Below are 16,079 nucleotides of genomic sequence, written 5' to 3'. Positions count from 1 at the left end.
GTTAGGTTTTATGTGATTCTTGAGCAATGTGGCATGTTTGAGTATGCTTGAAGTGTTGTAGTTGGGGTATATGCATGTTTGAGGCCCCTAGGAACTTGTATGCATGTTTTGGTTGGAGTATATGCTTGATTTGTGGATTTGGGAGGCAGGAGGTTCATGTGAACCAAGTTTCTGCCCGTTTGGCAGAAACCAGGTTCGGCAGCCGAAGGAAGTTTCGGCCGCCGAACCCCTCTTGTGGAGGCAGCATTCGGCTGCTGAAGGTGCCCCCAAAAAGAGACTTTCGTCTCTGTCTGGGACTTTCGGCCGCCGAAGGTGCCGCTGAACCTGCCTGAGTTTCGTCTCTGTCCAGGACTTTCGGCCGCCGAAGGTGCCGCCGAAAGTGCCCTGTTCAGCCACTTCATGCATACCTCTATGTGATATTTTCAGGTTGTTTTAGGGGGTTTTTGGGGAATATATTAGAGTTATGTTTATGTATGTTTGGTCCCTCATTGGAGTCCACCTGTGTAGGTTCGGACCCGAGGAACCAAGGACCCCAGCAGTGAGCCAGCTGCTACAGAGTTTGTCAGAGTCAGCCAGAGGTGAGTGGAACTAAACTTAACCTTTTAAATTAAGAAATGAAATGCTTTTATCATGCTTCATGCATCATGATCATATTATAGGTTGTTGCATTAGAACTCACGACTATGCCGCATTGTATTGTTGTGATAGATGATAGTGGATGGACACTAGGATGATTCATTAGCCTTCTATATACGAAGTCCTGTGGTGCCCATAATAGGGCCGGGCAATACGAAGTCCTGTGGTGCCCATAATAGGGTCGGGCAATAACTCCGAGTACGAAGTCCTGTGGTGCCCATAATAGGGCCGGGCAATACGAAGTCCTGTGGTGCCCATAATAGGGCCGGGCATGGAGTTGAGGGATTTTTGAATCAGTCCATCCGTGGTGTGATTTATTTGTGCAGTGACGCATTTCATGATAGCATGTTTTAAATATTCTTTTTACAGTTCTACTCACTGGGCATCTAGCTCACCCCTCTCCCCTAACCCCCAGGTTTGCAGGTACGGGATAGATAGAGAAGGCAAGAAGAGAAAAAGTCATATGTATGTAATAGTTAGATTGTGGACATGACAATTGTATTCTGATGATATGTAAAAGATTACAGTATGCATGTAATGAGGTTATTGAGGATAAAGTTGTGCTTGACCATAGTATATTGTCAATCCCTTTTTATATACATGATCTTATGTTATGATGTTTATGTGAACTAACTCAACACAGGTTGTTTTGCCTTTAAGGCTTGATGAGATCCCCCAGAGGGACTATGTTATGTATATGATCAGAGTATGCACAGGTTGAGTTAGTTGATGATAGTATGTATGAAGGAAAGTTTTAATTTTTATGCATGTTGTTGATCATGTATGGGATTATACAGGTGTACAGGTTATATGTCAGGCTTGCTACGGGTCCCGGCGGCCTTAAGTCGACCCGGATCCTAGCGCCGGTAGCGGTCCGGATTTCCGGGGCGTTACAAAAGTGAAGTTAAAAGAACTTACCGTTCAAAAGGATACATCCATCGATATTGCACTGGACCTACCAGCCATGCTTCATATGCTAGATGGACAGGGAGGTGTTCCATACAATCAAAGAAGCTTGGAGGGAAAACACGCTCAAGCTTGCATATGATTAAAGGAATTTCACCATGCAACTGCAACATATCACTCTCACTTATAGTGGTAGATGTTAACTCCTTAAAAAAATTACTCAACTCTGTTAAGGGCTGCCACACATTTGACGGAAGCAACTCACGAAATGCAATTGGCATAATCCGCTGCATGAAGACATGACAATCATGACTCTTCATCCCAAACATCTTCAGCTTCTTCATATCAATACATCGCCCCATATTAGAAATATATCCATCGGAAAACTTTAGATTTTTCAGCCAATCACATAATACTTGCTTACTTTGCTTATCTAGAGTATAACAAGCTTTTGGATATCTCCTAGTGACTTGATCCATTTCCAACTCTGGCCGATTGCATATCACATTTAGGTCTGCCCTTAACTTAGCATTATCCTTTGTCTTTCCCTCAACACTCATTATAGTGTTGATTATATTTTCAAAGAAATTTTTCTCAATGTGCATTACATCAAGATTGTGTCGAATCAAATTACTTTTCCAATACGGTAAATCCCAGAAGATACTTCTTTTTCTCCAACCGCATTGCTTTGATAGACGGAAATTTATTTCAAATGCATCTTCATCTATAACTCTCTTAAACCCCAATTCGTCAATCTGTTTCAGTACTTCTTCACCAGAAATTGGTGGTTTAGCTTTCTTAGTAACAGATACATTCTTCCTAAAAGCTGTTTTGTTTCTTCTAAAAGAATGGCTAGGAGGTAAAAACTTACGATGATTATCAAACCATGATTGTTTACCTCCTCTTGTCAATGTGAACGCATCACTATCTTCCATGCAATAAGGACAAGCGGTCCGTCCTGCAGTGCTCCATCCAGATAACATAGCATAAGCAGGAAAATCACTTATAGTCCACAGTAAAGATGCATCATATGTTTCAACTCCATTATCCCATAAATCTTTCAGCACAGTTACTAGGGGTTGTAAATACACATCCAACTTATCTTTTGGATTTCTAGGCCCTGTGACAAGTATAGTGAGAAACATATACTCACCTTTCATGCATAACCATGGAGGTAAGTTGTACGGTGTCAGTATGACAGGCCATGATGAATATTGCTGACCAGATTGTCCAAAGGGTTGAAAACCATCGGTGCACAGTCCTAGACGGACATTACGTTTCTCAGCACTGAAATGAGGCCAATTGTTATAAAAAACCTTCCATGCATGCGAGTCAGATGGATGATGCATTAAATCATCACCAGTCCCATGATTGGCGTGCCAAGTCATATCCTTGGCTGTAGCATTAGATGCGTACAACCTTTGTAGTCTAGGTGTGATTGGCATGTAATACATTTTACTATAAGCAACTTGGGTTTTACTAGAGCTCTGACTATCTCGCAATCGTTTATACCTCGGATGATCACATACCTTGGACCTGAGCAATTCATTATCCTCACCCCAATAAATCATACAACCATTTAAGCAACTATGAATCTTCTGAATTGATAATCCCAAGCCTTCAAGTAATTTCTTTGTAGAGTAGAAATTATCAGTAAATAAATTATCAGTAGGTAAAATTTCTTTGATGAATTGGCAAATATTGTCAAAGCAACGTTCAGACAAATGATGTTCAGATTTGATATTCAATATCCTTGCCATAGCTGACAATTGTGAATGATTTTCACAACCTGGCCACAATTCCTGATTAATAGCGGCCAACATGTCATACAATCTCTGAGTAGATTGATTTGGAGGCTCATTACTAATTGATGGGGAGAAACTAGGTCCTGCTGCATCTACAACTAGTTGTTCATAAGCATTAGAGAATTCACCATGTTGATATTCCACATTGTAAGTGTTGTCAGTCGAATCATTACTTCTCCCATGGACCACATTGTAGTTTGGAATTTCGCCATGCAAATACCATACATAATAGTCTCTAACAAACCCATATTTCATGAGATGAAACCTAACTGTACTCTCATCTTCAAAACTCCGATTTTGGCACTTAAATCGATTACATGAACACCTAATTAATTCTCCATTCAAACAGTCTGGAAACTGTTTGGCAGCTGCTATGAATTCATTTAATCCTTCAAGGAATAAAGGATTTAGTAGACCATCTTTTAGTCTTGCATACATCCAACCTCTATCAGAATGCATATTGTACCTATTATACCTAGAATGTATAACAATAAATGAAGAGTTGGTCAGTACGATGTCCTCATCTAAAAAAAATAAATTGATATGTAGTTGTGTTTAAATAAAACTAATATGGTTATTTATAAGTTGATAAGTTGATTAGGAGTGGACTGATTTTAATAAGCATATGTAAGCCAACAACAACATATATCAAAAGAAGATCAACTTAGTGTATGGGTGGCAATAGGAAAGTCCAAATCAAAAGGTTTAAATCTCAAATCCTAACAAATATATATACTAAAAAAATAAAAAGTGGGGAGCATTCCTAGGACTTGTTAGCTTATGAGAACCAGGACTGTTTGGAATATTCACTACAAAAAAACTGTGAAATTGCGACCAAAATTAGCAACCAAATTTTTTGGTCGCTATATAGCTACCAATCAGCGACCATTCTGCGACTGAATGAATGAAATAATATTTTTATTTAACAAAAAGCTTAACGACCAATTTTTGGTCGTTAATTGGTCGCTATTTAGCGACCAAATATAAAATGGTCGCTAATTTAGCGGGAATTAATGGCGCGAGTTATTAGCGACCATATTTGCGACGAAATTGCGACAACTTTTTGGGCGGGGATATTTAGCGACCATATTTAGCGACTAAAATAATTAGTCGCTAAATAGCGACCAATCAGCGACCATTTTATTTTTAAAATTTTAATTTAATTTTTAATTAAATTTTATTTTATTTAAAATTTTAAATTAAGTAATTTCAATTCGGTATATAAAACGACGTCGTTTTGATAATTTAAGGGATGCTATAATCTAGGGATGTAAACGGGTAGGGTACCCGTGAAAATTAAACTATCCGAATCCGAACTCGATTTATATTAGTAATATCCGAACCCATTCCGAACCCGATTAAAAATTAATTTAAACTATCCGAATCCGTCCTAAACCCGATTATTATTATCCGAATAAAACCCGAACCCGTTTAATCTTATATATTTTAATTAATAATTTATATAAAAAATATTTTTCATTAATAATTTTCATATAAAAAATATAATATTTCTAAAGAATATTTAAATTTAAATTTTTAAATAAAAATATATAAAAAAAATTTATAAATATTATTATAAAATATATTTTTTTATATTAGATTAATTATTTAAATAATATAAATTATAAAAATAAAATCTTAATTGAAAGATAAAAAATAAACAAACCTCCTATCAAAATAACCCTTAAATCCCAACCCTAAATCTCTCTCAACTCTCAAGTCTACTGCCGCCCTCCCCTCTCCCATTCGGCCTCTCCGTCACTCGTCTGGTACAGCCGTGCGCCTCCCGCCGATCGTTCCTCTGCTCCACGCTGTCAACGTCGTTCTACGTTCGGTTCCTGCATCCGCTGGTTTGCTTGCTTCTTTGCTCTTCTCCGTCGCTTCCTCTGCTCCAGTCTTACCGTCGGGTGCTGCTCCTCGCCGCGCCCTCAATCACTGCACGATAATCTTTTGAAGGAAGAGGTATTTTATTTTATCATATAATTAAGCTAGTAATTACTTAGTGAATCTCCACCATCTTCGGCTTGTCCTAAGCTTAAAGGATGGCAGAAGAAGAGGGATGATTCGACATCACTTGAGCTACTCTAATTTCCTTGTCTTTCAAATTTCTATTATAATAACTGCCCGAATTTGACCTCCATCCCTCAGTTTCCATCACTCGATCAATCACTACATTTGCAGAAAGCAAGCCCACAAGTTGTGCACCAAATATTCACACCATCAATCTCTTCTTCTTCGTCAATCTTCCTCCTCTCTCTAAATTGAAGCACCTTTGGATTGTGAACATTGAAGAGCTCGAATCCCTACCTCCAGATGGACTGCGGAATCTCACTTGTCTTCAAGAATTAAGTTTTTGGTCTTGCCCGGCATTGAAGTGTCTGCCTCAAGATTGCATTCCCTCATCTCTTTACGAATGTTGGATATCCGGGACTGTCCCCAATTGAAGAAGAGAAGTGAAAATAAAAAGGGTGAGGATTGGGAATTCATTTCACACATCCAAAATATTGAAGTTGATAGACAAACAATTCAAGAGGAGGGCCGGTATCTACTGGATGATGAAGCTTCGGTAAGTTGGTGCTTTTTCTTTCGAATTTGCAAATTGAACTTATATGAGAAAATCTTCACTCTATGATTCTATTTACACAAATCAATGAAGGATAAGTTTTCAACTGTTGGATGTGTTTCTTCCAAAATGAGCACTGTATTGCTTTTGAGTTCGTAAGTATCCTTTTGTCATTATTTCTTTACAATCAAGGTCAATAATAAAATTTATTTGCTTTATAATAAAATGGTTTTGCTTTTTAGTTGTCATGGTTGAATGTGTTTGGATTCAAATACACAATTGTGAGATCCTAAGATGATGAGCTTTAAAAATTCTCATTTAATTTTGGTGCTTGAACTCTTTAATGAATGACCACAATGATCTTCTGGTACTAGATATGCATGCTTATTTTATATTTCTAAATATAGGATGATGGGCAATGTAGTTCTGAATTCTAAGGGATGCACTTTCTTTTTATTCAGGAAGTTGCTTTGCATGTGGTTCTTCCTTTAACAGATGCTTTTGAGATTCACTTCTTATTTTTTCCAATCATTTTTTAAGTTATTGAAGTGGGAAAGATTGGGGGATTTGGCAATTTACATCCCTGGTGCATGAATCTTTTGTCATTTGATTTCTTTTAAATGCTTATGGTTGCAGGCTTTTATGGGGAGCCAAGAGCCAGCTGTTAATAAGCTCAAGGAGCCCATTTTAGATGAAATTACAGCTGCACTAGTGAGCCGTTTTGAGCTTAATTTTACAAGACAGGACACTGCTTCTCTGTGGTTTCTCTGTAAGCAGGTGATTAAATTCTCATTTAATTTTGCAATATTTGCGGTTCTCATCATGAAACAAATCCTTCCTTTTAGCAGTTGTCTTTGTAAAACAAATTACTTTCTTTTAGCAGTTTTCAGATTTGATTAATTTAGTTATGGCTTTTAAGTGGACTTTTCCTCTCTCTCTCTCACTCATCACTGTCTTCTTGACTTTTCAATTTGGCAGGAAGCATCCTTGTTGGATATAACTTATTTGTGATTTTACTAATTTTTCTTCTTATTTATGCATGATTATGATGACTAATCTGTCAATACGCTGTGCATGCCAATAAGTCAGGAAATTTTTTTGAGTATGATCAGTTTATTCCTTTGTAATTTTGGCGCTTTATACTGGATGGAAAAAGAAAAGGTTAAAAGATTGTTGATAGGCTTAAAGAAATGAGATATTTGGTAGTTTGTGATAGATGATTTATTAGGGAAGACAGGAATACTATTCAGAAAATTCAAGTTAAAGAATTATACTCATTTTCGTTCTTGTATGGATATTGACTTGCAAAACATTCAACGCATAGGTGGCTTTGCTGGAGTGGACAGATGACTTGGAGGTGTTTATATTGAAGGGTTATGGTAAATCAATAAACTATCGAATGGGAGTCCCACTGCTTGAAGATGTTGTTCAGTCCATGGAGCAAGCTAGTAAGGCACATGAAGGTAATACAACTATACAAGTCATCAAAGTATTAGCTGTATTTTTTCTTTTAATATTTTTTATTTATTTTTTTATGGCTTGACACCCTTGTATGTTGCCCCTGCCTTTTAACTGATTCCTTCTGCACCTTCTGGATGGAGAAGGCTTGAAACCTTGAACTTACATAAAGATTTGTAAATATGGAGGATGCTTGGCAGGTCATGCTTCTAAGTTCTTTCCATCTTATTTTTATGATTATTATTGTTTTATAATTCTGCCTTCCTTTGAATTTCACAAAATTTAAAGATTAATTTGATTCCACGTGCAGAAGTTATTAGAACACACATTAAGAAACCACAACTACATGCCATGGCAGCAATTACTTGACTGGCTTTCCACAGAAGAATTTCCTCACATTGCATGATTACTTTGAGACTGTCGCCAGAAGATTCATACAAAGGTACTTCTGCCATCCTTAGGACAAGCTAAAATAACCAACTGGAAATTGAGTTCACGGCTAATGTTGGTTTGATTTGCGGACAGCTGCCAGGTCTCTTACTATATGTTCTCTTTTAGATGAGATAGTTGCACCCATTTTCATAGATCTTCCATGTAAGTAAGGCCCAATTGGAAAGAGTTGATTAGTGAATAATTAGGTAATAAATTAAACTAAACAGTCGACCAAAGCATGAGGTTTCCATGTGATTGATGATAGAGATGGGTTTAGAATCAATTTTTGTCATCCCTTTAATTTTATGGAACAAAGCCCTAATTAATAACACTAATGCAATTGCTAATTGGTGGCTTAATGTCAATGCCTTCTTTCTCACTTTGTTAATTTTTAATACTGTAAAAGAATCTGAGTTTGCAAGGACTTCTCGAGAATTCACGAATCTTTTATTGTTATCTTCATAGTCTCTTCAGAATTAACTCTTCGAAAGGTGATTTAACTAACTTTGCCTTTCATTATCTTGAAACTTGTTGAACTAGTTTTTTGTGATTGTAATTGATAATAAGATGCAATTCTTTTTTGTAGTTGGACCTACAAGGTGTAAATCATTGTGATTGGAAATTGTGGGCACATGCTATCCATAGTTGGGAATTGATGTATTGGTTTATGATAAGCAATATCAATTTATATTATATGGTTGATGTTCTGCTTCTGCTGCTTAATATGTCTGATGCTATACTGAATTCATTTGACATCCTTTGGGAAAATTACTATAACATATAATTTTAAAGTTAATTAAAATGTTTTTTTATTTGGTTCTTTTGTGAGGAATTTTATAGTCAATCAGTTAAAAGAGAGTACAATTTCAAATTTTAAAACTATGCTTCTCCTTCAAAATCTTCACTTGTTTATCCTCATTTAATAAAACCACCAATCCAAAACTAGCTGAACTCTCCCACCTCCACCTTGTTCTCCTATCTCTGGATTCTTCTCTTTGATTTGAGATTCGCAACTAGTAGTCTTAATGGGTCATAGCCAACTTTTTGTCCAGATTTCTTCAATTTATAGGTTTTATTTTGTTGATTTTGTCATGTAAAGCAATACAGCTCTGCTGATAACATTGTGCATTGCACTCCCAGGTAGAGGAGAATATGCGATTAAGGACTGAACTTCAGAAAAAAATTCAGGAACTTGAAAAATACGTAAGTGCTTCTAATAGTTTCTGCTACTCTATCCAATATGAATTGAATTGCCAGCTGATTAAATCCAAGTAATTCCTTGTTAGCGGGTGTATTTGCTGGTCTATAATTCCTGTTTTCTTTCTCTTAACTTTTTTTCTGTATTAAGTATCACTTCCATCTTCCTATTAATATGTTAATTCCTTATCTATTTCTTTGTGTTTTTCTTTTTCTTTTCTGTCTGTTCATCTTAACACTCTCATTCTTGCTCATGCTAAACAAAGAAAGCTCCCAGCTATACTGAAAAAAAAAAGAAAATATTTTTTTTTGAGTTCGAAACTTATTTCTCATTCAACTGCTGGTAGTTTTTAATAAGAACTGTTATTAGCTGCATTAAGCACATTTGCCTTCAAATTAATTTTTTCCATTGTAATTTTTAATTGCCATATGCCCATATCATTGACTATGTAGGTTATTTTTCTTTCTTGGACCAACTTGAAGTTTGTTGTCCTTTTTCCATGTTATTACTGTGCTGCTCATTGTCCTGGAATATTCAGTCTCCCGGTGTAGTTGTGAACTTTAATTTGATATTTGAGCATGTGTGTCAACTTGTGAATCTTGCTTTCTCAATTATGTCATCAGGTGTGTTTGTTTCAGCAGCTATTAATGATGTTAGGCACGTGTATTCTGTTTCTTCCTATTCTACTTTAAATCCTATTATATTTGATTAGAACGGGGTAAAGAACATTTCATGGTTTAATGATTACGGAAGTCGACTTGATATGCATATATTTTTAAATATCTATAACTTTCCAGTATTTGGGCAATGAAAGAAGCATGGTTCAAAATGGTTAAGCTACTATATATATATATATAATTTTTTGGTTTCCATTTTCTTTTCTTCCAAAGTTATTATGTCTGATTTATAGCCTTGCTTTCGTCTTTTGAAATTCTAAAATGGAGTTTGCAAAACTTCTGCAGGTACTAAACCTGGAGAATATGGACAAAACCAGGCATTGAAAAATCGTGGGCTGTAGCGCATACACAGGGGAGGGGTTGCTTGAGGGATTTGATTGGTTGGTTCAGGACATGATGATACCTTAGGATCTAGTCAACATTAAGCAATAGAGTTAGGTTTTTTTATTGGCCCTCTTAGAGAACTGATTAAGGTCCATTTGTACTGTTTTATTAACTATCTTATTGTTGTGGAATTTAGTCAAGCTGTGAATTCGACAAAAAAAAAAAGTGAAGCTGTGAAACTTTTTGGGTCAATAGTATTATTAAAACTTTCAATGGGAAGTTTGGGTCAATATTAGTGACTAATTAGCCATAAAAGCAAATTAAATAACAAATATTTTTTTTTATTTTACTATTAATTTGCAACGAAATAACAACCAAATGCTCTTTTTTGAGGCGATCAAATAATAACGAAATAGCGATCAAAACAGCAATCATTTCGCGATTAAAATTTAGTGATAAAAAAATGGTCGCTGATTGGTCACTATTTTGTAATATTTAATTTGCCATGACACCAAATTAGCGACCAAAAAATGGTCGCTGATTGGTCGCTATTTTGTAATACTTAATTTGCCATGACACCAAATTAGCGACCAAAAAATGGTCGCTGATTGGTCGCTATTTTGTAATATTTAATTTGCCCTGACACCAAATTAGCGACCAAAAAATGGTCGCTGATTGGTCGCTATTTTAGCGACCAATTTTCAGATTGTCGCCAAAAATTTAGCGACTGGCCAAACACCGACCATTTCATTTTGGTCGCTAAATGGTCGCTATTTCATAATAGCGACCAAATTTTGCCTTTTAGCGACCAAAATTTTGGTCGCTAAATCACTGTTTTTTTGTAGTGATTCACCATAGCTAAAACTCCAGCCAAAAACAAATTGCAATCTATTTAAATAACTTTACTCCTGAAAAATGAGTTAACGTAACGGTCGAAAAATATTATTTTTTATATTTAAAAAGTAATTATAAATGAACGAGAAAATTAATATATTAATTTTCGTTATAGTATAAGATAACAATTTCTTAATTTTTTACAATGGATAAACGATGAAGTTAATATTATAATTTTATTAAATATAAAATAAATTATTTATTAAAATATATACTATTATATAGAGTAAAAATATAAATAATTTTATAATAATTTAAAATTTTTATCAAACTAAGTAATAATTTTACACTGCAGTTACAAAACTGTTGTATAAACTCTAAATCTAGTAATGTTTTCGCATTATCAATAAAATAAATAAATAAAATATTTATATTTAATTAATCTCTAAAAAAATTTGTCGATAAAATCTTTGAATATATATTTGCATTTAAATTTAAATATGTTATCCCAGTTTTCAAGTATTAATAATATGATGAACAAAGAAATAAATTATGGCCATCCCAAATATCCAAATTGAAGTCAAATACACTTACGGCAACCCTGCCAGAACAACACATGATGACATTGATCACTTTGAAACACTTGATGATATAACAAACTTAAACCTAGTACTCAAAAATATCAACAAGATGTGAACCCAAACTAGCTTAAAAAGTAACAAATATAAATTACAGGTCACAAGATGCATTATTCACCAAAAAGAAACCCTCAATTTAACATTACTCAAAGTGGACTTTCACAATATAATAAATATATGCTAAAGAATGCACACTGATCATGGTTAGTACAGAAAGATCAATTCCTGAGAAATCCAACACCGGTTTGTACATGCAATTCAGTAAAACGTAACCACAAATAACTTGAAAAACTAATTCATCCACTTCCTGTTTCTCCAACTAATCTCTCTCACTATTTTCTCAAGCACACAGCCCCGTATATTCATGCTTCTATGGTAGTTCCAACTTTTCATTAGTCCTCCCACTTTGGACAAAAACCCCTCAAAAAGAAGTCAACATATGCAAGGTAAGAGTCGGAAATATGGTACAAGAATGGGAAAAATATAAGACTCAAAGTTCCATGATGCTTTGAACAAATCTTTTTCAACAGAAAACAAAATCCCACTTTGATCAACGAAAGTAGCATACTGTCATTCATCTTTGCATTATCACACATACGTAATGCTTACATAGATTATTGATAGAAGGACTCCAATAAAATTAATCCAATCCACCAAAGGATCACACAGATCCTTGCATAGCAAAGATAAGGGATTGAGGGGAAGAAAACAAAGAAAAGAGAACATTTCTCTTGTGCCTCTCTGTAAATTATGGAAGGATACCAGTAAAGTTCTGAAGACTGAACATTAGATTTAGGTTTTTCAACAAATAAAGATTTGGAAACAAGCTTATCTATTGTAACTCTGAGGTTAAAAAGCAAACAGGTCAATGTAATTACAGCTTAATATCAATATGGTATCCCCATAACTTGCAAGCTGGGAAAATATCAGAGAGGACCAAGCAAAAAGAGAGAAAATTGAAATGTGTAAAAATACCAAGATTCACAGGATGCTCAAGAGGAGTATTTCTCCATTTACAGCATTATCAAAATAAATAGAGCATTGAAAAGTAATGAACCACCAGAAAGGTTTCAGTGACCCATCCCACTCAAGCTAAAGCAATGGCCAAAATCAATGAGACTCAGCATTATCTTTCACCTACTGGTGTAACTGCACTGGTGTAATTTTGCACAGATATTGCTCATTCTCGAACTTCGAAAGCAAACCCGTCAAGGAAGAGAAATATCCCTCGTTGTGAATCCCCGTGATCAGATAGAATTGTGAAACCCATTGATCATAAAACCACAACAACATTCAAAAGAGAGAAAATATAAAAAGCAAATAGGTGCACTGCATTTAATTAGAACTAATTGAAAACATCTAATTTCTGTGATAAATATTTAGGGATTAGCTCTGCAAATATATACAAAAAGCAGAGTAATTTACCTTCGCTTTGGATATGATCTTTAAAGCAACAGGCTGATCTTAAAACTAACAGTGAAGGCGGTGAGGGCGGCAACTGTAACGACCCGGAAACCGATACCCTATCGTAACGGCCCGAACCGCCACCGGCGCTAGGATCCAGATCGGCTTAAGGCCGCCGGGACCCGTAGCAAGCCAAACATACCTTCTATCACCTGGTCAAATCCCATACATGATCAAAACTTTAACATAAAAACTGAAACATATGATGTATAGACCGAGCTTGACCTGTATGCAACATAACTGGAAACATAAAGAAACCCCCCCTACTAGAGCCCTCATCAAAACTCTAGCTGGGTCAACACAACATATATCAAGCCGGAGTCACATCCAAAGAACCAAACCTAACCTGTGCATGCATCAAACCACAAACATAAGACCTCCACTAGGGTCCTCATCAAACAATAGAGTGGTAAACAACACATGCCACCAGTTTAGTTCAAACATAACTCAACATCCTAAAACATTACATACATCATGTATTAAATAGGGACTAATCAAGTCTCAGGGCCAAGCACAGTACTAATCCATAAACATATTATCTTACAATCTATTACATTACATACATTCCTTTAATCTACATCATGTCCACTACTCTATTACATAGCCAAAACCTTTACCCTTGACGTCTTCCTGGACTACCTCTGACCTGCAAAACTGGGGTTAAGGGAGAGGGGTGAGCTAAAAAGCCCAGTGAGTAGAAACAAGGAAAACAGTTCATTAATTACATGCTTTCATGAAATGCGTCACAGCACAAACAAATCATATCACGGATTGGACCTAACTCCAAAACATCCCTAAGCTATTTGCCCGGCCCTCAAAAAGGCACCACAGGACTTCGTAATGCCTGGCCCAGCCAGGTCTTATCCATAGGGCTAGTGGGGTCGTCCTTGGTCCAATCTCCAACAACAGTAAATAATGCAATGTTTCATATTCGTGTAACTAGTGCAATCAACCTATTACATATAAACATGATGCATGAGCATGCTTTAGGCATTTGATTTCATAAAATAAAAGATTAAGGTTAGTTCTACTCACCTCTGGCAGACACCGACTGACTCTGCAACTACTAATACTGATGGCCTCCTCGGTCCCTCGGGTCCAATCCTACAAAGGTGGACTCGAATGAGGTGCCAAACACATTCTAAACAACTCATAAACACTACCAAAAAACCCCCTAGAACATCACTTAAACATGCATAGAAAACAACCATGAAAAGGCTGGACAGGGCACTTTCGGCGGCACCTTCGGCGGCCGAAAGTCCCTCTCCAGAGACGAAAGTCAAGCACTTTTGGCCGCCGAACCTTCCTTCGACGGCCGAAAGTCTGCTTTCAAGCCAAAACTCAACTTTCGGGGGCAAGGTTAGGCGGCCAATCCATGCATCCAAAGGCAGGTTCGGCGGCCGAAGCTACTTTCGGGGGCCAAACCTGAGTTCATCCAAAACTCAGCCTCATGCACAACCAAGCCTCCCAAACCTTCCAAACACCCCAAAACAAGCACCCAACCTTACCAAAACATGCATAAACCTTTAACCATGCACAAAGGAGCTTAAACAACTAGATTAAACTCCAAAAACAACATTCAAAGCATGCATAGATAGCTTATGACCCACATAAGCCAAAACCATCAAAACTACCTTAAACCTCACTTACTCTTTCCCAATCATGCATACACTCTCCCACATGTATAAACTAGCTTAAACCTCCTACACAGCATCACACAACACACATTGGGCATAAAACCCACATAAACCCTAACATGCATATCTACCCATACTCAACCATTAAAACCTCTTAAAACTTACTTAAAACTTCATTAAAACACTAGGGAAGCAAGGATCTACACTTACCTCTTGAAAATCGAGGGGTGGTGCGATCCCTAACTCGGAGGTGTGGAGGATCCAAACTCCAAAAGCCTCCAAACTTCCAAAACTTCTATTTGGGCTTCAAAACTTCAAAACAAAGGTAGATCTCATGAAAAACTTGAGGGATGGATAGAGAAAACATGAAAACGACCAAAGGAGGACAAAAACTCACCTGAGCTCGAGAATGGGGAGAAAACTCGCCCATTTCTGATCTGAGGGCCCTTTATAGTTGGCCTACTGAACCACCTTTGGCAGCCTAACGTGCCCCCTAAACTCATGCATGTTCGGCGGCTGAACTTGAGGTTCGGCGGCCGAACCTTGGCTCGTTCAAACAAGACTTTCGGAGGCCAAAAGCACTCCCGAAGCCTTCCCATGTTCGGCGGCCGAACTTCACTTTCGGTGGCCGAACCTGGCAAACGCCTCCTTGGTCTTTTATTTTCAAAACTCAATTCTTTTTCATTTAAAACCATGAAATCAGTAAAAACCTTTTAGAAAACACATTTTACCTCTCTAGAAGCCTCTGGCATCTTCAGAAATTCTAGATTCCAACGGAGATTCCCTCGGAAGGTAGGGATTCCGATGCCGGAATCTAGCCGGGTATTACAGCAACAGTGAAGGCGGTGATAGTCGGTGAAGGCGGTGAAGGCGGCAACGGTGAAGGCGGCAACTGTGAAGGCGATGATAGCAATGGTGAAAGGAAGAGGGATTTTGGCAACAGCAATGGTCAAGGGCAGAGAGATTTTGGAGAACTTCGTGCAACTGGCGGAAAGGGAAAGTAAAAACATGTAACTGAGAAAGGAAAATTTCGGGCTTTCTTATGTTAGGGATTTTAAATTTAGTAACGGATACATCCGTTACTATATTTAACTTCTGTAACGGATAATATATCTGTTACTAAATGACTGAGTACAGAACCATTTAGTAACGTATGTGTTCATCCGTTACTAATTTTGGGTAAATTTAACCAATTCTGTAACGGATATGAATCCGTTACAGAATTTAGTAACGGATTTATAACGAATTAGCTAATCCGTTACTATTGTTGTGTTTAATATAATATCCGTTATTAATCCGTTACTGATTAGTAACAGACATTTTTCGTTACTATTTTCCATTACTAATCCGGTAAATTTTTGTAGTGTTATATTTTAGCATAAATTATTTATTTCTCAATTATTGTTTGTTGATTTTTTTAGGTCTTGCCATAATTATTTCCTTTACACTGTTAGCGTGTTATTTGATTGTGATTATACTTTAAATTTATATAATAAAGTAGTACATA

The 16,079-nt window shown here is 36.5% G+C and overlaps 2 protein-coding genes across 4 annotated transcripts; one reads left to right on the top strand and one right to left on the bottom strand.

Moving 5' to 3' along the window:
• Positions 1-1,695: 1,695 nt before the first annotated feature.
• On the bottom strand, positions 1,696-3,806 carry LOC122723861. The gene is made up of 2 exons (XM_043957757.1): positions 1,808-3,806; positions 1,696-1,706 (listed from the first exon to the last, which is right to left on the bottom strand). The coding sequence occupies exons 1-2, from the start codon at positions 3,804-3,806 to the stop codon at positions 1,696-1,698; spliced, it is 2,010 nt and encodes a 669-aa protein (XP_043813692.1).
• Positions 3,807-4,989: 1,183 nt separating this feature from the next.
• On the top strand, positions 4,990-10,302 carry LOC110617027. Of its 3 annotated transcripts, XM_043957292.1 has the most exons (6): positions 4,990-5,309; positions 5,529-5,913; positions 6,547-6,687; positions 7,235-7,373; positions 7,515-7,568; positions 7,679-7,818. In XM_043957292.1, the coding sequence occupies exons 2-5, from the start codon at positions 5,761-5,763 to the stop codon at positions 7,526-7,528; spliced, it is 447 nt and encodes a 148-aa protein (XP_043813227.1). In that variant the 5' UTR covers positions 4,990-5,309; positions 5,529-5,760; the 3' UTR covers positions 7,529-7,568; positions 7,679-7,818. The 3 variants fall into 3 exon arrangements, 2 of the variants coding, with proteins under 2 accessions (XP_043813227.1, XP_043813226.1); XM_043957291.1 differs by lacking the exon at positions 4,990-5,309 and having other exon boundaries at positions 5,486-5,913; XR_006350950.1 differs by lacking the exons at positions 4,990-5,309; positions 5,529-5,913; positions 6,547-6,687; positions 7,235-7,373 and adding exons at positions 8,387-9,003; positions 9,961-10,302 and having other exon boundaries at positions 7,434-7,568; positions 7,679-8,291.
• Positions 10,303-16,079: the final 5,777 nt, after the last annotated feature.

Source organism: Manihot esculenta, chromosome 6, assembly GCF_001659605.2.
Source record: "Manihot esculenta cultivar AM560-2 chromosome 6, M.esculenta_v8, whole genome shotgun sequence".
Classification (NCBI taxonomy): Eukaryota; Viridiplantae; Streptophyta; class Magnoliopsida; order Malpighiales; family Euphorbiaceae; genus Manihot; species Manihot esculenta.
This window is presented reverse-complemented; position numbering and strand designations above follow the sequence as displayed.